The 22,150-nt window shown below is 46.5% G+C and overlaps 1 protein-coding gene and 1 long non-coding RNA gene across 4 annotated transcripts in view; both read right to left on the reverse strand.

Annotated features, from left to right (window-relative positions):
• Window positions 1–5: 5 nt before the first annotated feature.
• LOC112542683 (uncharacterized) lies at window positions 6–13,412 on the reverse strand. The gene is made up of 3 exons (XR_003086336.2): window positions 13,229–13,412; window positions 5,903–6,010; window positions 6–121 (listed from the first exon to the last, which is right to left on the reverse strand). It is a non-coding gene; the product is annotated as an uncharacterized LOC112542683 (long non-coding RNA).
• A 6,268-nt stretch (window positions 13,413–19,680) lies between these two features.
• The window catches only part of MIDN (midnolin), a 36,400-nt gene continuing 33,930 nt past the window's right edge, over window positions 19,681–22,150 (reverse strand). For all 3 annotated transcript variants that reach the window (XM_007431885.3, XM_007431887.3, XM_015888702.3), the window contains exon 8: window positions 19,681–20,691. In XM_007431885.3, coding sequence (XP_007431947.1) covers window positions 20,429–20,691 — 263 coding nt within the window. In that variant the 3' untranslated portion in view covers window positions 19,681–20,428. The remainder of the gene's footprint in view (window positions 20,692–22,150) is intronic.

Below are 22,150 nucleotides of genomic sequence, written 5' to 3' on the forward strand. Positions count from 1 at the left end.
TTTATTTTGGAAAATGGATCTCAAAGATTAGTTCTTGGGGGGGACATAAAAGTGTGGGGGGGGCTTGGATGCCATGTAGATATGATCTGCAAACTCAGTTGACTCCAAACAGTGATTAACCCTGTAAAGACATAAACTAGTTAATGGGCCTTCTGGCTTGTTCTCATGCACATTTTGTTCCTTTCTCTCTCTTAATAACATCTATACATAATGGTTAGAATGGCAAATTAGATGCTGGAATGGAAAATCATTCAACCACAAAGCTCAGAGAACAACTTTGGGCCAGCCTCTTTCTCTCTTCCCAGCTCTTGAAATATATCTATATCTATATATCTAATTTATAATAATAACAGCAACTAAGTACTGTAAAGCCTCAATAATAATAATAATAATAATATCCATAGGTGGATAAAAATGCCAAATCCAATCTAAACATCTGGCTGGCTGTGCAACCACCAATAATATCACACTAAGTCAACGGTGCATACTTCTGACTCAACAAGCATAGGATTATTTGGCTGAAATAACACAACAAATCAATAATCGGGCTATACCGCCATTTTTAAAATGTGGAAAAAAACCACAACAGCGTGCAAAAAGCATGTTTTTCTTAATTACCGTTCCTTTAACCATTGCTGAAGTTTTGTTTTTCTTTTCCTGTGAGTGTGCGTGTTTCCTTAAGCCCAGCCTTCTAAGTAGACAGAAAAGCGGGAGAATGCGTCTCGTAAGCGGAGGACGGTTTTACACCACGCGCACAGCCACGAGGCTTGCTGGCTGTCTTTTTAAAGCTAACGATCTTTGCTCGGCCAGATTTTGGTCTGAGCGGGGCCTGGAACGTTTAGCAGTGCACCTGTTACAGCTAAGCGTGGCTTGAAATCTGCGTAGGCTGAACTGGGTTTGCGGGTGTGAGAATGCATGTGGGCAGATGGTCTTCCTGCTCTTCTGAAAGCAGAAGAAAGAACCAGCGGCAGCGAGGAAAGAGATGAACAGGCGTTTTTCTCAATGGTGGGCGGCGCGTTCCCTCAGGTAGGCTTTGGGCCAGAGGTCAAGAACCCCGCCGAACACAAGAGGAGCACATTCACCACAGGCCAAAGGGAGTGAAGCAACAGACATTACCGTCGAAGCATCCCATCCCGCTGGCAGAACATTGAACCCAGAGTTCAAAATTACCCAACTGCACGGCTGCCTCAGTTTCCCCTCTGACACTCTTCCCCATTTTGCCTATTTTTTTCAGGGTCCTGCCCAACCTTTTTACAGCGGCAGGGGAGAGAGCAGGCAAACAGAAAGTTTAAACTCGTACGGTGACGTGCCAAAGTGCTGACTTAGGCAATTCCGAAGGCAGACCCAAGAACGGCGCTTGCAGAAAGGACGACGGCCCTGGTTTCCTGCTCCCCGTCGGGAGCTCGCAGCTTTTGCAGAAAGCACATTTGGGCCTGAACGCTCCCTTGCAGCCCGTTCTGAGCGAACTGGAGCCATCGATGAGCCTCGGGGCCTTTCCCCGCCGAACAGGGGCACGCTTCCCCCCTGCTTGGGAAGTCAGCCAAAGAGCAAAGCAGCGTGAAATTTGCTGTCCCAAGGACCAAGTCCTGCAGGCCAGCCTCTGTCTCCTCCTCAGATAGGGTTGAAATGGGGGGCCTGGGGGGGGGGGGGCAAAAAGAAAGAAAGAGGTTGCCAGGCAGGAGATGTTCTGCGGTGGTTCGATGCAAGCGGGCAAAGCTGTTGTCAGTTACTGTTTTGATAGTAATAGAAGCTGTGGGGTTCCTTCCCACTAGTTAAAAGAAACTCAGCAGCGTTGCGGTTTTTCTTTTTAGAATGAAACACACATGTGCTCAAGAGAAGGAAGTTGTTTTCTGACAATCGACTTGTGGAACTGCCCGTCACTAGATAGTAACGATAGCTGAACTTCTGATAACCCTGTGGGAGACCAGCGGAATTCAGCTGAGGAAACCATCTTTTCTGAGCCTATCTGAGATGAAAAGTTCCTTTGTCTCAGCTTTCTTTGCTGAAAAGTTCCTCGAAACTGTGGGATTTCCCCCCCCCCCGCCCCGTAACTTCTGCTACCACAGATGTTCTCTCCTCTGTAGGAGCTTGGAGTGGGCCCTACTTTATCATCTTCTTCCCCTTTGCAAGTTGGAGCATCCTGTTACAACCCCTTAAAGCCAACTCTGATCAAACTCTTTGAAAGAAATGGGTGCCTTTCAACAGATCTCCCCCCGGGGTGTCTGGTGGGGATAAAACCCCCGTGCAATTAAAGCTCCTACCATTTTTGACAGGTGTCACTTTTAACACTGTGATGTATCAGGGCTTCAGTGGTTTGGTTCAGCTGCCCCACAGTTGCATCCGTGGCCCATTGCCTCCTTTCTCCATACTGATTGGTGCACACGTGGCCTCACATATTGACCCTCTCCTTTTGAACCATTCTTTGGGATTTGGTGGCACAGTGAAAGCTGGCCATAAGCTCCTTCTTGAGAAAGTGGAACAATGTGGCATGTGCGGTCTCACTACCAGATGGATTTGCAGTTGGTTGAACAACCATATCCAACAGATGGTCCTTCATGGATGGATGTCTGCATGGACAGAAGTACACAGGGGTATAGCCCAGTGTTCTTCAACATGTTCATAAATGAGGGGATTGGAAGGACACTTAGTAAATTTGCAGCCCCTACAAAGCTGGGGGGAACCTCGAAAAACAGGCTCAAGGTCCCAGAGGATCTTGATAGACTTGAACACGGGGCTCTTTCCAGCAAAATGCAATTCAGTGGTGACAAATGTAGGGTTCTGAACTTAGGTAGGAAAACATCAGATGTATAGGTAGAAGATAGGGGGTACCTGGCTCGGCAGTAATATTTGTGAGAAAGATCTGGATGTCCTGGTGGACCACAGATTAAGCGTGAGCCAGCAGTGGGCTGCCCCTGAGAAAAAAGCCGATGCAATCCTAGGCTGCAACAACAGAGGTATAATGTCGAAATTGTGGGAAGTGATAGCATCTCTGTTGCGCTGGTCAGACCGCATCTGGAAGACAGTTGACACAATATAAAGAGGATGCTAAGGGGATGAAAAGAGTGGAGAGAAGAACAGCAAAGATGGGGAGGGGCTTGGGAGCTAAATCTAACTTTGTGGAAAGTGATAGTTTTGCTCTACCCTGTATGGGTCAGAGGACACTTGGAATATTGTGTCCACTTCTGGTCACCACAATCCAAGATGGAGGTTGAGAAACTGGAAAGGGTGCCAAGAAGAGCAACAAAGATGGTGACGGACTTGGAGCCACATCATATCAGGAGCAGTTAAAAGAACTGGATCTGTTAAGCCCAGTGTCTCAACCTTGACAACTTGAAGATGCGTGGACTTCAACTCCCAGAATTTGCTGGCTGGGGAATTCTGGGAGTCGAAGTCCACACATCTTCAAGTTGTCAAGGTTGAGAAACACTGGTTTAACCTAAAGAAGGAAAGGCGAAGGGGAGGCATGATGGCACTCTTCCCATCCTTGAAGGGCTGTCCCAGGGAAGAGAGGGTGGATTTATTCTCCATAGGATATAACCTGGGACAAGAACCAACGAGTGGAAGCTTTGCAGAAGGAGATCCAAACTTGAAATTAGGAGGAATGTTCTGACCATGAGACGATGAAGCAGAGGAACAGCCTACTTCTTGGAGTCTTGGGGGCTCCATCACTGGAGGCTTTCAAGCCAAGGTTGGGCCACCACCCTGACTGGGAGAGTTTGAGGATTCTTGCCTTGGGCAGGAGGTTGGACTAGAAGATCTTCAGGATCCCCTCCTGACCCTAGGATTCTCTGAAGTCTTTAACTCCAGTCTCTGAAGTAGGGAGTAGAAACCAGATCCATCCTAGGTCCTCACAAACTCCGTATAGGTGCCTTTAACCTATTACTGCCTCCATGAGAACTCGAAGCAAAACGACCCACATATCCCCAAAGCGGCCAACACACGAGGAGGGTTGGGCAACAACTTCTACCAAATCTGTCCTGTAGGTCAGGCTCCAGAGATAGCTGGTTTCTGTGTCAATGGCCTGGGGTGGTTGCAGCCCAAGGGTGTTTATTGTCATTTTTTTAAAGATATGAGTCAAAGTGATGATGGGGTGAGTGACATCCTTCTGTAGGTGACTGGTAAAAGGTCACCCAGCAGTCAGAAAACAGGTTAGGCCACTTTGGTGGCTGTTCCAGCCTCCAACAGTGTGTGACTGAAGCCCGAGTTGTGACAGAGTTTACTCAAAACCTGCACAGGATAATTCCCCGCAGGGTGAGATCTAGCTGGGAATGGCCATCTCCTCTGCCTTCCTTAACCAGGAGGAAGGGCGGGTTAATTAAGTTTTATTGCGGCTGCTGAGGCGGCTCTGGGTCAGACGGCGCCCTTTGCAACAAACTTCTTGCTGGGCCACATTACATGCCCACAGATTTTTCTGGCTCTGAGGAGGCTGACATTGAAATTTCCCACAATGCCCAATGGCAAGTTACACGGGGGCCATTGCGGCTATTACAATAGGACCCCTGGACTGCTATTAGTGGCCACTGTTTACTTTTCCCATAATGCCCCAGGGCATTGTGGGATATTAAACAGGCAGCTTCCAGAACCCTAGCCTCTTTCCCATAATGCATTGGAGATATTCTTAGCAAACTAAAATGGCAGCTTTGCTGCCGGGAATACTGAAGTGCCTGAGAAAGATGAGACTTTGCCTGGAGCCCTAAAGATGTTTCCTGACAATATTTGGCCCACTTATGGCAGGGAGGGGGTCCAAAAAGTCAAGATGGCGACCATGAGCATGTGCTTGAAGCCCCATTACTGAAACTCTAGGTTGGGGAGGTTCTGTTTCCTTCCTGCTAAGTCTATTTATGTGTGTGTGCCGGGGGGCGAGGGGTGTTAACAGTGGCGTTTATAGGTTTCCTGCCTCCAAATAAGGCTTTGCTTTCAGTTTTGGGGGGAAAGAAGTCCAGGAAGGTTAAACAAAGTTTGAAAAGAACAGGTTGCGTGTTTCTGTTGTGGGTGATAATTGCAAATCCAGGAAGATTCCCCCACCCAACACCTACAATTCTCCCCTTTGATTCAATCTCACTGAGGCCCCTCACGAGTCCTTTCTTTAATTGCCTGCTTGGGATTAATAGATGCATCAGGCTTGGCAAGGAAGGTGCTCAGAGAAGACCATTAACAACCTAGAAGGCGCGAGACAGACCAAGTCTGCCGGAATACGTTTGCCCACCGTCCAGGGGGCCTGAGACCCCTTTGTGGTTGTTTTTGCTGAAGAAAAAATACATTTTGCACTGAGATCCTGCACTTTGGCTTGACCAAGATTATCTTGGAACAGGGTCTTTCTCCCCACTGCGGCTAGCTCGCGTCCCCGGACGGCAGGGAGAGGGATTCCTTCTGCCGATCCCAAGAGGAGATCCAGTGGCGGAGGAAAGAAAGAGAAGGAAGACACAGAGAGTGCAAAGCGAAGTTAAAGTTTCTCTTCCCCTTAGTCACTGGAGGCCTCAGGTTGTGGGTGGGAAACGCTGCAACGTATTAAGTCCGAAAGCAGCGTGGAGGACAGGAGGAGTCTGTTTCTTGGAAATAAGACACCCGGATTTCCCTGCTGTGGTCCCAAGAGGTTCAGTGTGTGTGTTGTTTGCACTCTGTGACCTACAGAAAGTTTCAGAGGTTGAGAAACAGTGCATGGCAGCTCTCTGCTTACTTGGACAAAACCTCTTCCCTTCCCCTTACGGGCAGGAGAGATGAAGGCTGTGCAAGATAAAAGTCAAAAGACGGCAAGGCCAACCCAGCACTCTGTGAAAATCAGAAGCTCGAGGTGACCCTTGCCGTGTTTAACTCAGACAATCCGGCACCTCTGAAGATGTTGGATTGCAAACCCCCATCATGCCCAGCCTGAGCATGCTTTGGAGGAGGAGACCGGTCTCACCTAACAGCCGTCGTCGTCCCGTCCAGTGGCAATGAGTTTCAGAGGCTGGTGACACGATGCAGGAAGAGGAACTTTCTGAATCTCCTATCAGTCATTTTCATTAAGACTCTGGATGCACAGAACACACGAAACCGTCGATCGGAGTTAGTAAAACACAATGGCGGATCACATGCCATGCCCAAACAACTAAACTGTAGTTCTGCTTAATGTGACAGCTTGGTTCACACAACATGCCTAGACAATAAACAGGTTCCCACAACAGGCTGTACATTATATAGTCCAAAACGGGTCAATTTTTGTACTGAGATGTCCTGACTAGCTATCAAGTCTAGTCAGACTTTGGAATAATGCAGCGTTGCTCAGACTTGGCAGCTTTCAGATGTGTGGTCTTCAACTCCCAGAAATCCCCACCCAGTGTGGCCATTGCTGAGAATTCTGGGACCTGAAAGTTCCCTTTGTAGTATATGAACTACAACTCCCAGAATTCCCCAGCCAGCATAGCCAATGCTGAGAATTCTGTGAGATGAAGTCCATACATCTGGAAGTTGCCCAGTTTGAGAAACACTGCATTATTCCAAAGCCTGACTAGACTTGATTGACATCTGGGGAAAATCTCTTTAGCAGTTGTTTTTAAAATGGATATTAACAGTAATTATGTCTGTTATGGATAGGAAGGCAGAGTGCAAATTGAAATAAACTGTATTTCCTTTAGCCACACATTGCATCATGTTATGAATCTTTATTACTTTTCGCCCCTTGACTAAAAATCCCCAAAACATTTATTTTTCTTTATTTAAAACATTTCTGGACAGTTTCCCGTCCTTAAAAGAAATCTCAAAGCGATTTACCCTAAAAAGTTACTGTACCATGTTATGAAATCATGCATGTTATAAAAGACATTTTATAAAGCATAGCACAAAAATGTTCAAAAATCACTCAGATAAACATTAAAGCAGGAAGTAACAGCAAAGATTAAAAGGTGTTAAAAACTCACAGCTATTTGAATGACATTATGGCTTGTAGATTATGGCTTATAGCTTCTGTGATGCAGGAACTTCACACATTGCAGCTGAGCAAAAACAGGCCAACACAATATGCCTGGATTTGTATAACACGGTTAAACTAGGTCAGTTAAAGATGTAAATACTGCTGTATTTGTATGATACCTTATGCTTGGTGAATGTTAACTTTGGGTAGGCTTCTGGTGTCTTAACGGATTGTGCAGAACCAGCCTGTTTAATCTGTTTATGATTCACTTATTGTGAAACTTAATAAAATGGGTTGATTTAGTCACCACGTTAAGCATGAGTCAAAGCAGCCCATCAAAATCTCATCGCTGTTAGTTCAGCTTAGTTTATGCAACATCCTAGTCCCAAACATGGTTGACTAATCTGTGGTTCAGTTGTGTTATATCAGCCTAGCCAGGGTGGTTCCCTTTGTTATGAGAACCTGCGCAGTTGGATAAATATGCTAAACCATTATCTGTGGTTCAGTAGGTTGCACAAACATGGCCTTCGATTGATGGCTGAGGTTCCTTCTCAGACAGTAATATGCTGACTTTAATCAATCCTGGACATTTACAGGTAGTCCTTGGCTTATGCCCATTTGTTCAGTGACTGTTCAAAGTTATGGCAACACTGAATAAAATCGACATACGACTGGTCCCCAAAGTTCCGGCCATTGCAGTGGCCCTGCGGCCACGTGATTGTGATCCGGGTACTTGGGTGTCCAGCTCATGATTATGATGTTGCAATGAGGCCATTATGTGATTGCCATTTGCAACCTTCTCTGCCAGCTTCCCCCAAGCAAAGTCAATGGGGAAGCTGGCAGGGAAGGTCACAAGTTGCTCCGGTAAGTCACTCCCACTCTTTTTCCCACCCGCGTCACACACACACACCCTGCCCGCATGCAGCCTCCCAGGCAAAAACCAGACTAGCAACAGTTATTCTTCTTGACTCAAATCACTGACAGCAAATCAGGGGAGTCTGCAGGGGGGATGAAAATCTGCAAGGCGGTGGGCATGGCATGGCACCTGCCATCATGTAGATTTTAATACCTCCGATGACATGGATACCCCTGCAGCAAATCTGAAAGACCAGCTGCTATAATGCAATAATGGAAGGGGTAGTCAATTCTGTGTTGACTAGGTTGCAGCTGGAATCCTGGCCCAAGTTAAATTTCCAAAAAAGACACAAATTGGAGAATCTCTCAAGAAAGGTCAGAGTGATTATAGGGGCTTCTGGAAAGTGACTTCTCTGTATATGGAACAAAAGGGGGCGGGAATGCATTTAGCCAAGCAAAAAAGAGATTTAGGGAAAGTTTGATAGCTGTCCTCAAATATTGATTTACTTATTTATCAAATTTCTAGGCCAGTGGGAAGATGGAGGTCATGCAAATTTCTAGGAAGATGCTGTGCCTTCTGGGTCCTGCTAGATGAGATTATTTAATTGACAGGACCAGGAGAAAGCCAACTCTGTCAGGTCTTACAGGATGGACAGAAACCCCAGATGGCCCTGAAATAACTAGGATTTATGCCCTGTAGGGCTTTAAAGGTGATAACCAACACCTTGAATTGTACCTGTAAGCCAGCTGGTAACCTGTGAAGTTCACAAAGCAGAGGTGTTCCATGAGCATGGTGCGGATTGCCCATCACTGCTCATGCCCCTGCCCTCTGGACCAGCTGTAGCTTCTGAGTGGTCTTCAAGGGCAGCCCCACGTAGAATACATTGCAAACATCCATCCAGGAGGTGATCTGAAGATCATCCAGTCCAATGTTTCTCAACCTCAGCAACTTTAAGATGTGTGGACTTCAATTCCCAGAAAGTTACTGAGGTTGAGAAACACTGATCTATTCCAGTTGTATGTAGTAATATAGGAACACCAATTAATCCATCCTCAAGAGATGGCTGTCGAGACTCTTCAAAAACCTCCAGTGATGAAGAACTAACAACTTCTGTAGGTAGAGTGCTCCAATATTAGGTTCTCCCTTATATTTAAATGAAATCTAGGTAGCTGCAACTCATTCCCGTTATTCCTAGTTCTACTTTCAATAGGCAGGAGTGGAGTCCCAAAATGGCTCACCTACAGCCCCCACCATCCTCACCATTAGCAGTGGTTCCCTCGCATTTTTGGATTTAGCTTGATCTAAGATGCTGACAGTTTCCCAGTTGAGACTGTGGTTGAGTCTGTCCATGTGTTGTGAGATTAAGGAGTTTTCATCATGTCTTCTGACTGCTGGTTGGTGCTCGTGGATGCACTCTGCCAGCCTTCTGCCCTACGTAGTGTTTGTTACAGTCCTTACACTGTATGTTGTAGATGACTCCTGTTTTTCCTTCTTGGTCTACGGGGTCTTTTGGTTTGCTTAAGATGTTTTGGAGGGCTTTCGTTGGTTTGCGTGCTACAGTGATGCCATGTGGTTGTAATGGTTGGTAGTTTCTGAGATGTTTCTGATGTATGGCAGTGTGATCCTTTCCATAGCTTGTGTTGGTTGTGTTGTAGTAGGTTGAGGGTCAGTCTCTTTTGGATAAAGTTGCGTGGTTGCTGCAGTGCTCGTTTGAATAATGTTCTTACCCAGCTCCTCTTGTGGGAGGTTGGGTTGTTACTTTGGTAATGGAGTACTTGGTTAGTGTGGGTTGTCTTCCGATAGACTTGGGTTTCTAATTTGCTGTTGTTTCCTCTGCTGATGAGGATATCCAGGAAGGGGAGCGTGTTGTTGCTTTCTTCCTCTCTGGTGAATGTTATTCCTTTGAAGATGTGGTTGATGGTTTCATGTGTCTTCTCTAGTTGTTCCTTTTTTATTATGACAAAGGCGTCATCTACATGCCAGATCCATACTTTGGGTTGTATGTGTGGAAGTGCTGTAGCTTCTAGGCATTGCATTACAATCTCTGCTATGGGTCCTGACAGTGGTGATCCCACGGGTGTGCCTCTGATTTGTTGGTATATTTGTCCATCAAACTGAACATAAGCAGTGAGGCAGAGGTTGATGAGGTCCATGATTCTGGGTATTTCGATCTCGGTGTATTTGGTTAGGTTGGGTGTGTTGTGTAGTACAGCTGATATGGATTCTTTTGCTAGTTCTGGGTTTATGGATGTAAAGAGTGCTGTGACATCAGATGAGACCATCATTTCATCTTCATCTATGTGTACATCTTTGATTTTCTGGAGGCACTGTAGTGAGGAGTTGATAGAATATTCACTCTTCTCTGTGAGATGGCCAAGCTTTTTTGTCAATTCTTTCGCTATGGTGTATGCATGAGTCCCTGGTAAAGATACAATTGGTCAGAGAGGTATGTCGGGCTTGTATATTTTTGGTTGTCCATAGAAACATGGGAGGATGGGTCCACTGCTTTTCATCCGCCACTGTTCTTCTTTTGTGATCTGGCCTTTCTTGGTTAGGTCGCCAAGGGTTCTCTTGATTAGGTTGTTGAGTTGCTGTATTGGGTTTGTGTTAACTGGGATGTAGGATTCTTTGTCCTCTAATAATTTTTTGGCTTTTTGCAAGTATTGTGATTTGTCCATCATAACTGTGGTTCGGCCTTTGTCTGCTGGGAGGAGGAGGATGGTTTGGTCCTTCCTTAGGCTTTTGAGGGCTGCTCTGTCCCCTGCTTTGAGTTGATTCTGATTCTGTCTTCTTCTGGTCTGTCGTATGATGGTCTGCCTTATGTTTTCTTGGGACTCTGTGTTAAGTCTTGTAGTTTTAAATGCTGCTTCTAAGGCTGCACAGAATCCTAGCTGATTAGCATCGTCCATGTTAGAGGTGAGGCCTTTCTGGGGGATTTTGTGTTCTGCAGTGGATGGTGGTCGGCTGGACACGTTGATTACCCATTCAGGTTCAGGTACCTCTTTGTTTCTGGGGTTTAGTTTGAGCAGTTTAGTTTGAAGTTTTGTTTTTCTTTCCTCAGCTTGTCTTAGAGATGTGATCTTGGCCCCGGGGATGCAATAGACGAAGGTGGGTCATGTTCTTACTTTGTCTCCTTTATTCAGCAGAGAGATTAATCTAACTAGGATGAGGGCAGAAAGTTGCCAGTTGGATTCCACATGCTTGGCAAATCACCTCCCAGGACTTTGGGGGTGCTTCACATTCATCATCATCATCATCATCATCATCATCATCATCATCATCATCATCATCATCATTATTATTATTATTATTATTATTATTATTATTATTATTATTATTATTTTGAAATTCTCTATTCAGGCCAATGCACCAAAAGCAAATACACAAGGCTGTAAGCATGTCTGAGTTATGCTAATTGATTCCCTGTATTTTGCATAATGTATTCAGGCTTCGTAATTCATGGAGGAAGGGAAAAGACAGTGAAGGTTCCTTCCTACTCCTGCATCTCTTGTTTTCTGAGCTGAACCGAGAAGGACACCAAACTGCAGCCCTGACAAATAGAAAAACTCCAGTTTTGGCATCTCTGATTTGGAGATTAAATTAAATATAAAGAAGAGCAAATTAATGACAACAGGTAGAACAACCAGCCTTAGAATTGACAGTGAAGATATCGAAGTGGTGGATAGCTTCTGCCTTTTAGGATCAACCATCAACAGTAAAGGAACAAGCAGTCAAGAAATATGCCGTAGATTAACACTTGGCAGAGCAGCCATGAAGGCCTTGGAAAAGATATTCAGATGCCAGCATGTGTCTCTACTTACAAAGATCAGAATTGTACAAGGCGTGGTCTTCCCTGTGACCCTCTATGGAAGCGAAAGTTGGACTTTAAAGAAGCAGGATAGGAAGAGTTTGACGCTTTTGAACTTTAGTGTTGGAGAAGACTCCTGAGAATCCCATGAATGGCCAAGAAAACAAACCTATGGATCATACAACAGATAACCCCAGAGTTCTCACTCGAGGCACTAATGATCAGGCTCAACTGATCCTACTTCGGACACAATTATATGTAGACCCAGCTCTCTGCAGAACTCTGATGGTGGGAAAAGTGGAAGGAAAGAGAAGAAGAGGACGACCAGCAGCAAAGGGGTTGGACTCAGTTACAGAGATGATGAGTGCACCATTGGGAGAGGTGAAAGACCAGGTTAGGGATCCATCATCTTGGAGAAAATCTATCTATGTGATCGCTAAGTCAAAAATCACTTGACGGCACATAATCAATCAAAAATTTGGAGAATGGAGAACAGGCGATGGAAAGATCTTCTTTGCCCTGAAAGCTTGCCAACCAGTTAAGATAAAAATTGTCTAGGTTCACATGTTGTGCTAATCCATGGTTTACTCGACTGAACCACCATTATCTGCATTAATGCAGAATGCTAAGTTTTATTGTTACTTTAAAAAAAAAAAAAGCACCGTTTGGAAACCACAGTGGCCAAATTCACACAAGGCACTCTTCCAGAACCAGACAAATTCCATGGAAATCCAGGAGAGTTGGATTTCCACCAGCCCTGCCTTGACAGGTCTTCCAAAGGTGGTTTCAGATGTTGCAAGATGAACTCCCCAGGGATCTGATAATGCTGTCAGGGGGTGGACGTGCCATGGGGCAGAGTTCTGATCAATCCCTCCTTTGCTGGATTCTTTTAACAGACCGGGAAAAGTAATTCCAGGGCAGTTGTGATTGCCTCCCGGGTGTGCGAGTAATGCCACTTCTCAGTTGGGTAGGTACCGTAGCCTGCCTTCCACATCAGCGGAAATGGCTCACCCACTTCCCAGTTCTTGTGTTCCTGGCAGCCGGGCTTAATTAGATTAAAAAAAAACCCCAGGAGCAAAACTGCTTCCATGCAAGCATCAGAACGTTGGAAGGTGGCGGAGGCTTCCCCCACGGCAAATACAGAAACCGCTCATAAAGTTTTTTTCATTTTTATTTTTGCAGAGAGGAAACTGGAGAGGTCTTCCAGGCTTCATCGGGGGCGGGGAACCAAGCTGGCCAGGGATAGAGCTTGGTTTGGCGGACAATGCTCTGCGAGCAACTCGCCAGGTTAACGTCTAAACATGCCCTTCCAGGAAGCCTGAAATGAAATGGTCCCGGGGGAGCTTAGAAAGAGATGAGGAAGGATTAGGAAACTCAAAGCTGCTTGACTGGAACGGAGCTCGGCTTGTGGGCTTCTGTTTCTACAGTGGCAGCTGATCTTACCTAAGATCGTTCCAAATGGGTAGCTGTAAAAACATTATGGACTAGAAACTTGCTTTTGACAAACATCCCAAAGCTGAGCTTTGCCAATAAGGAGGAGAATCCCGTGTACGCTTCACCACATTCTACAATTTTATCTACCCTGCCACAGACCTAAAGCCCCAAAATAGCTCTGCCCCACAATTCCCCGGGCATAATCTGCTCTATTTTTAACTGGGGGTCCTGTCACACCAACCTTTGAGGAGAGGGGAACACCCAGAAGGCTCCAATTCAGGAACCACTTCAGACAGCCCATGTCCTCAGGAAGCCACCACAGGAGAAATCTCCTTTCCCCCCGATTTTAACTGCCTGTGCCTCATTTCCACTCTCCCTTGGGAACGAGACAGAAACAGTCCCAGAGCGTTATGTACAACAGGGAAGCCAAAACTTAACAGAGTTGTGCAATGCAAAGGTTACCAGGGGAAAAGGTTGCACGGAGCAGTGTCATAAAAGAAAACATGCAAGAGGAGGAGGAGGAGTGGGAGGAGAAGGGGGGAAGGGGAAGGGGAAGGAGGAGAAGGAGAAGGAGAAAGAGAAAGAGAAGGAGAAGGGGGAGGGAGGGAGGAGGAGGAGGAGAAGAAGAAGAGGAGAAGGAGAAGGAGAAGAGGAGAAAGAGGAGTGAGGAGGAGGAGGAAGGAAGGAAGGAAGGAAGGAGGGGAGGGGGAGGAGGGGGAGGGGGAGGGGGAGGGGATGGTCCAGGGCAATTGTCATTCTCCAGTAGTGCACATTTTGTACACAGCAAGTCCCTGGATTCACTCCTGTCACCCTCAGTTCTAAAGGAGACTGAGAAAGAAGTGACAGCAGAAAGTCTTTCTCCGGAAGAGGGGTCTGTTTAGCACAACTGCTCCCCTCCACCATCACCACACACACACACACACATGGCAGAGAAGAAAACACTGGTATTTCAAAAAGCCCAAGGGGGGAACATAGTCACAGTCATTTTTCTAGGATCATCCCCGAGCCCCCTGCAAGAAGCCATTTGTCTTGTGGCACATTCGTGGCTAGCAGGTGTGAACCCCACTGCCCTTGGCACTCGGAAGTTTCTCTACAGGCCGATCACTCTCCTGGGAGACCGACTGTCCTGTCGGGAGGAGGAGGATGTGGTCGATAAGGAAAATTAAGGCCAAATCAACCAACAGCCAGTTAAGGGTTCACCCCCCCCCCGCCCCCAGATATTCAGGAGACCGACGGGGCTGCTGGTGGGTGACACTGAGCAGGAAGAAAAGGTTGACCAGGAATCCCTCAATCGCTGCCCTGAAACGACCCCACATAAATTGTGCCAGAGCAGCATCTTTGCTCCCCAAAATAGGACTTTTGAATATCCACCGCACGGTATTAAACACGGTGCAGGGAGCAGAGGAAAGTACGCAAACTTGATTCCAAGGAAGATCCCCAGCGGGGTCGCCTCGTGCTTAATTTCACCCGAGCAAGTGCGAGAATGAATCACCGACTGACTTCCATGTTGGGTCCAGGCCAAAGCTGAAAGCGTCCATGCCGCCATTTCCAACGCCAGCGCCATCCAACTCAGCAGGGGCAACGTGCAGGAAAGGAAGCGTATTTGTGGAGTCCTTGGGGTTCTCTGAGCTTGGTTCTTTTCTTGCAAGCGTTTCATTACCCAGCTAGGTAACACATATTCACCTCTATTGGAAACGTATTTATTTCTAGGTCATATTTATATGCCCCCACCTTGGGAGTACGTGGCAAATGCGGGCACGTCTGCCCAAACACACTTAGGCCTGTGTGCGTGAGAACACTCCAAACCGTAGAAACAGGACTGGAGTTAAAAACCGTATCATCAGGTCTCTTCCTCCCCTGGCCTGACAATTTAATTTCTTACAAACATGAAAGAGAGTAATTTAGGGTTAGGGCGAAGGATGGTTTCCAGTCCACATGGAAACAGGCAGGAGCAATGAAAATCTCCTCCTTGGGCTTCTCTCCAAGTCTTCTACTCAGCATGGGACATGATCAGGCCAAAGCGCTCATTAAACAGCATGTAGCAAACACAGAGTGCCAGTTGGATCTAGCCAGGTGCCCAACCTTGATTGCCAGCGAATCCAACAGGTACTCTATGGGATCCTTAACTAAACTCGAAGTACCTAACCACGGAGGGCCATTACTCTGGCACGATGCCATGCCGTCCCCTCAGCTGTCCTTGAAGACCAATACAGAAGATGGAGAGACAATGCCCCCATGACTCTGGACCAGTTTCTCAACCTTGGCCACTTGAAGACGTATGGACTTCAACTCCCAGAATTCCCCAGCCAGCCATGCTGGCTGGGGAATTCTGGGAGTTGAAGTCCACACGTCTTCAAGTGGCCAAGGTTGAGAAACACTACCCTGCACACACACAGCATGTCTTCTCTAGCGCCCGTATTGCAGAGACATTCCTACTAGCCTCATCTCACCACACACAGGACAATTCTACACCTCCCTGCTGTTTTCCAACACCAACCCTGCTACAACATATAAAGCCAGGTTCTGCACAGCAACGGTTAATATTCGTCAGATGTTGACCTGTGCCATAAACCAATTTGAGCATTTAGTTTGTCATACTAGAGTGCTCTGTCATTTGACATAGTCTGCCACACACTAACCTTTATGTTCCCCTACACCCATCTAATGTTCCTACCCCTCCTTTTAGATATATATTTTGTTTTATATATTTTGGCTAATAATAATAATAATAATAATAATAATAATAATAATAAAATAATAATAATAATAATATAGTCTCTATGCTTTTTAATTGACTGTACCCCACCCTCCTGATGCTGGTCTTTGACCATAATAAAGAGTTGATGATGGAGTTAAGAGTTGATGATGGAGTTAATAACTGTATCATCATGTCTCTTCCTCCCCTGCCCTGGCAATTTAATTTCACAGAAACATCAAAGAGAATAATTTAGGCTACAACCCAGTGTGGCTCAAGCAATCTTTATTTTGTGTTTATTATTTTTAAACCATTTTAAAAGTTTCTTTTTTTTTTTTTTTAATACAGGTAACTTAAATGAGGTGATAAAACAAGTCTATGCGTTTTCCCCTTCCCCCCTCCCACACACATTCTTTCAAAACACACATACAGGAGGATTTTTTTTTTTAAATAATGCTTCTGGGATTCATTTTTGCTGTTACCTAAACTTTCGGGATGGGGGGAAAAGAGCCGACCCCCCCCAGGTGAGAGTGAAAAAAATGGATGAGGGGGGGGCAGGGAGTAAGGATATATACACTCACACACCATACAAAAAAGTAGTACATTTAAATATACACTTAAAAAAAACATTTTAAAAACTTTTTAAAAATCCCGCTACAGCATCACATACAAAGGAAATTTCACATCTAGGGAAAAGAAGGAGGAAGTGTAATGACACAATTTGACTGGGGGGAGTAGTTAGCCCCACACCCTCCAGTTGGCAAGATGTTCCAGGATGCAGATTTTAATGGCACCTGAGGGAGAGGAGGGTGAAGAGCTGTGCAACTGTCTTAAAATACAAGCAAAACACGAGGTTGAGGGGCTATCTTTGCCAAACACAAGGTTGGGGGGACCAAAGAAGAGAAACGTGTACGGAATTATGTGAGACCTGACACCACCTTGCAGGCACCCCAAAATTTGTTTGGATGAGGCTTCTGTAACCCATCCAGGTGTGCTGGATGACACCTTTCCTTGAGCACTTGGCCCAGCACCTCTGGAGAATGCCAGGCCGGGGAAGGTGGGTTCCCATGCTCCACAGGACCCCTTTGAAGAAGTTTCTAGTTGTCATCTAATTGACATTAATCCACAAAGGAGAGGCGGCCACCTCTTCAACCCGACGTCTAACCCTGAAATGTTGCAAAACGTGTTCCTGCAAAATCCTAGCCAAACTCCAATGCAAAGTTTTCTCTCTGCCCCCTATCTTGGGTATCCTATTTTTTCCCACAAAGATGGGTGGCTGTGTGCTAACTGAAAAGACAGTTTAATTGAACAGGATATAAACTTCTTGGATAGCCAGAAGAGTTGACTAGCCTCTAATCACAAATCTCCCTAGTTCAGAGATGGGGGAAAAAAACTCATTTGAAGGGACACAGAACCACGCATGGTTCGAACAGGAAAGAACATTTCTGCTATGAACGGTTTGTGCGTCAAGGAAAAAAAGCTCTGTGCATCAAGGTGAAAATCTCCCCTCAAAAAACGGGAAAGCAGAGGACATCTCAGGCTGCCGGCTTCCAAAACGACCCCCTTCCCAGCATTTTCCTCGAATGCCTCCATTGGTCTCAGCCAGGCTTTATGGCACCAACCACTGAAAGATGATTCTTTCAAGAGCAGGTACAAATTTGGCACAAACTAAAGAAGAAAAGGGAGGGAAGAAAGATAATGGAGCAAGTGATGGGCAAACCTTTTTCAAAGGAGGTGTTTGCTTCATAAGTTTATTCTGGTTTTGGTTACCCTTTTTTAAAAGGGGAAAAACGAACATTGGACAAGTAGTGTTACAAACTCCTGGGCCAAGGCGATGTCAGTTTTGCTCCTCTGCCCCAACATTTCTCCCATCGCCCAAACTATGGAAAAGGGTTGTGTACATAGATGGGAACAGCCACTAAGCCAAGAGAAAAATGATAAGGCAAAGAAGGTTGCCTCGCCATTCCTTTCAGTGTGGGTTTTCCCATGTTTTAAAGTCTGCAAAGCCCTCTTGGAAAACTGGGACAAGTCAACGAAAGCCCAAAATGAAACGGAAGGCTGGAGAAAAGAGGAGCTGACCCTTTCCAGCTTTTGACCTTTTCCAGCAGCAAAAACATACATTGGAAAATGAGTTCATTTTTCCCTGTAGGGATGGGGGAACCCAAAATGGCATAGAGGTTTAAAGCAGGAGATGGGGAATTTGTATCCGCTTTAACCCCCGTCAGTGGTGAGAAACGCAGCCCAACCTCTTAAGAGTTGTGGGTTACCCATCCGTGTTTATCACGATGCAACTCGTGGGGTGCCTATTTGCTCTTAGAGAAGCTTACAGAAACTACGATAAACATAGGCATCGAGTGGTTTATTGGTCGGGGAATCTGGAAAGGAATCCATGGGAAGTGTGATCTTTGAAAATGACCTGTTAAAGAGATCCAGCTACGACCCACCATTACAGCCTCCGATCTCCTTTTCAGGGAGAACTGTGCTATTTTTATGATCCCGCATTTGTCCTCCTATCATGACCTAGAGATACTTAGCAATGAACCCCCCATGTTAGGTTTTCATAGAGATGGGCTTGCAGATTAAATTCTTATTTCATAAGCTGGATCTATGGATGATCCCAAGTTATTCTCCATGCCGCCTTTTCTTTGAAACACAAACATTAACACACACACAGACACACACACGTACTTGTGGTTGCTAGGTCTGTACAAAAAGACAAGAACAAATTTCTACAGCCTATGAAAAATTTACTGGCTCAGATCATCAATGTCTATCAGTAACTAAAAAACACCCTAGCATTTAAGTAAGTTACCAGAGATTATTTTTGGGTCCCTTAATTAAAAATAATGGGGGAAAAAACCCTAAATTAAAAAAAAAAACTTGGATGAGAACAAGAGCTTGGTCTCTGTAACAAGAGGGTGTATTTTGGACTCCTGTGTATAGGCCTGGGCAAAATTGCCTCTGAGAATGGACAGATAGGCTGGGTCGTTTCATGGGAGAGATGGGTGAGGGCGAATGGAGAACGTAGGCAATTTTTAGGGGCTATAAAGACGCATTGAAAGCGGTCTCAGCAGCTACCCAAAGTGGAGGAGGAGATAAAGATGGAAGGGCAGGATTCCTCAACCATGGCCACTTTAAGACGTGTGGACTTCAACTCCCAGAATTCCCCAGCCAGCCTTGCTGGCTGGGGAATTCTGGGAGTTGAAGTCCACACGTCTTAAAGTGGCCATGGTTGAGGAACTCTGCAAAAGGGGACCAAGCAAGGATGGCCCTGCAACAGGGAGAGCTGAGGGGCCAAATATCACGACTAATTTTGTGTAGAGGTCTTGACCAAAGCAGAAACAGCATGACAGCTCAGACCTAAACCGTTCAGACCAAGGATGCTCCCGAATGGCAGGGATTCAATCTTCCTCTCCCGGCCCTGCACGTCACACGCTTTGTCGGTTGTTCAAAGACAAGAAAGGCAAGATCAGATCCCCTCTTACGTTTAATGCACAGAAGTTTAAAGACTGCAGTATCTTGCATCCACGTGGTACAATGCGAAGGGAGGTAGCCCCCAATGGAGGGCAGATGGCATTCCTTCCCCCTCCCTGTGTCCCCCACTCCGTCATCTCTCACGCCTTGGTATTTTCAGGACCACCCCAAACACTTTGGGGTCTCGCCCTCCCTTGCACGAGTCACACCTCTCTAAAGTGCATGCGGCTCTCACGAAGGAACGCATCCGTGGAAGCGAGGAGGGAAGAGGAGTGGGACCTCAAGGGAGATCGGACAGGTCAAGAATTATTGAGAAATGCTACATATCAAGGAGGGGAAAGAAAGAGACACACACACAGATAGACGTGCGCACACACACAAGCATACACCCTCCAATCCAGGGTTCCTCAACCTCGGCCACTTTAAGAGGGGTGGACTTCAACTCCCAGAATTCCCCAGCCAGCTGGGAGTTGAAGTCCACCCCTCTTAAAGTGGCCGAGGTTGAGGAACCCTGCTCCAATCCGGTTTTTTTGACCCGCCCACCCTCCATCTGGGCCCTCCCCTTGCCTGAAGAATGCACAGCGCTTCCCGTTACACAGAGTCACCCAAATAAAAAATAAAATAATTTTTTTTAAAAAAAAAAAAGGAGGAAGTTTCCCGGGAACGACACTGCCTCCAGTTTCAAACACACCCCTTCGTCAATGCGCCGGTGGGGAGGAAGCAGCCTTCAGCACACCCCAGCGGTTCTCCCCTTCCTCTTTCTCCCTCCGACCCCCAATAATAAAAAAAAAAATCAGGAAGCCAGAAGGTTAAAGTCTTCATCGCTCTCCATCCAGTCCATGACTGGTCCAGCTTTTCGTCCACATGTTTTCTAAGGCAGCCATCGGAAGATTCCTCTTTCTGAAACAAAACAACCACCCCCCCAAGACGTGTGTTTGCCATCTTTCTGAATTGTCTCTCGCTTGCCTGCTTTGCCCCCAAGCTGTTTCAGTTCTTAAAATAAAAGCAGAACAGTTCTGAAAATAGAAAATACTGTTCCTAGGCTGGCCTCATCCACCTCGACGCGTCTGAAGACGAGGTCCACCCAACGAAATCCACAGCAATCCAGTCTTGTTTTATAATCAAGCACCCAAAAACTTTGCTCTCACGGACCAAAAATGTATTATTATTATTATTATTACTAAATGGTCTTTGAATTCTTTTTCCAACACCCCCTTCCCCGCCCCGCCCACCCCAAAGGATTCTGTTTCCCCTACCCAAGGTTTATTATTTTTATGCTACGACAAATTCGGATTTCATGTCCGCCTTGACTTCGGGTTTCCAAACTGAATCTTCGAAGTCCAGATCAAGGCTGCCTTCACTAGAAACGCTGCTGTTGCTGCTGGTGCGGCCGGACTTTCGGTTGGGCAGCCAGTGGTAGGGGGCTCGGGCGTCCCGCCTCGCCTTCCGGCGCAGCCGTTTCTGCTGCATCAAAAGCTGCAGGCGTTCCACTTTGCAACGCGTGGCGCGGTTCTCCGTCTGCCGCAACCGGTCGCCTAAAAGGGGGGCACGGAGGAAACAGCGCCATTAGAGGAAGAGTTGGATTCAAATCACTCATTCAGCTGGAAAAAAAATGGGTTTTACATAGCGAACCTCTCATACGGATCTGCTGGCCAGTTCCTTTCACCGTGCGCCAGCAGGAGGGACAAGCGACTGACTACGTGCCATCGAGGCGGCGTCAACTCCTAGCAACCATGTAGCTAGACCTGATCGAGGGTGATTAGTCCCCAGTCTGGGCTTTCTGGCATCCCAGCGGTGCATTCACCCACCCTGGACGGAGTTCATTCATCCCAAGCGGGTCACACCAGGAAGTAAAATAATACAACTCTTGATTTCAGCTCTCCCATCTCAGTGCCCGAGAAACAGAAACCATGCAGAAAACTAAAGTAAGGTTTTCCTTGCAAGCCTTCAGGCCTTCTTTCTCCAATGCTCCAGAGAGGTGTCTCCTCTGGAACAGAGAGATCTGGGACTATCTCTTTTTTTTGGGGGGGGGGAGAGACATGAAAGGCTTCACATCAGTTCTAAACTTTCGTTCTCACAACAATCCAGCGACGTAGGCTTAGTTCAACTAAACCGCATTTTTCCTAACTGTTACAGCCCCAAAAGCAAGCAGCCAAGAATTACTAAACGAACAACATAATTTAGATGGGCGGCAAAACTTAAGATTACACCTTGTGAATCTGTCACCTGCCCTCCCCCCCCATTCACAGGCAGCTATTTCAGCTGCTGGAGGAGAGAGAAAGTGGCTTTATCGCTTAACCTTGGGACTTCTCTACCCAATGCAAAAGCACTCTGTCGCCACAAGTCACAGCAATAACCCTCAGTTTTAGCCGGGATCTCTGTTAAATCCACAGAGAAAAGGTGAGAAACCAACAGCAGCTGGGCTGCAAAGGGATATACAAGTCCATATAGGGTACGGCGACAGATAAATCAAGCACATAAATAAAACATACGAAATGCCCTGCCACCGAATATCAGCTGTTGGAGGATGATTAGAAGAGCAAGCCTTTGCTTTCAGCTCCCCTCCCTTAGCTGCAAGACTGTCTTGGCCGACCCCTTCCCTCCCAGATATATAGGACAACGAAGTTAAAACCAGGCCAGCGTCCTCCCTGAGGGCCCTTGGGGGTCACGCTTGGCATGGTGAGCCCCTCCCCATGCACCGAAAGGCCCGCCAGGCTTTCGGCCACTAGGTCACTGTCTCTGGGGCAACCGAGCCAGGATGCTCAAGGAGCAGGTGAACAATGGCCCTGGGCACCTTGCTTTCATTCTGCCCACCGCTGCCTTTTCTGAGCAGAACAGAAGCCACTCCGTTCCCAGCTTCACGCCTTCCACTCTGTGCGCCATCAAAGGAGGCAGAGGGTGCTTTTTGAAAAAACAAAACACAATTCCTCTTCTTCTTCTTCGCCTGCCTGCTTTAGCAGTCCGTGGGTGGGTGAACAACTGAACGTTTACAAA

The sequence above is a fragment of the Python bivittatus genome, unplaced genomic scaffold, assembly GCF_059951505.1.
Source record: "Python bivittatus isolate LINGU-HERP-01145 unplaced genomic scaffold, Pbiv_v1 ctg000580_np1212, whole genome shotgun sequence".
In the NCBI taxonomy this organism is placed as follows: domain Eukaryota; kingdom Metazoa; phylum Chordata; class Lepidosauria; order Squamata; family Pythonidae; genus Python; species Python bivittatus.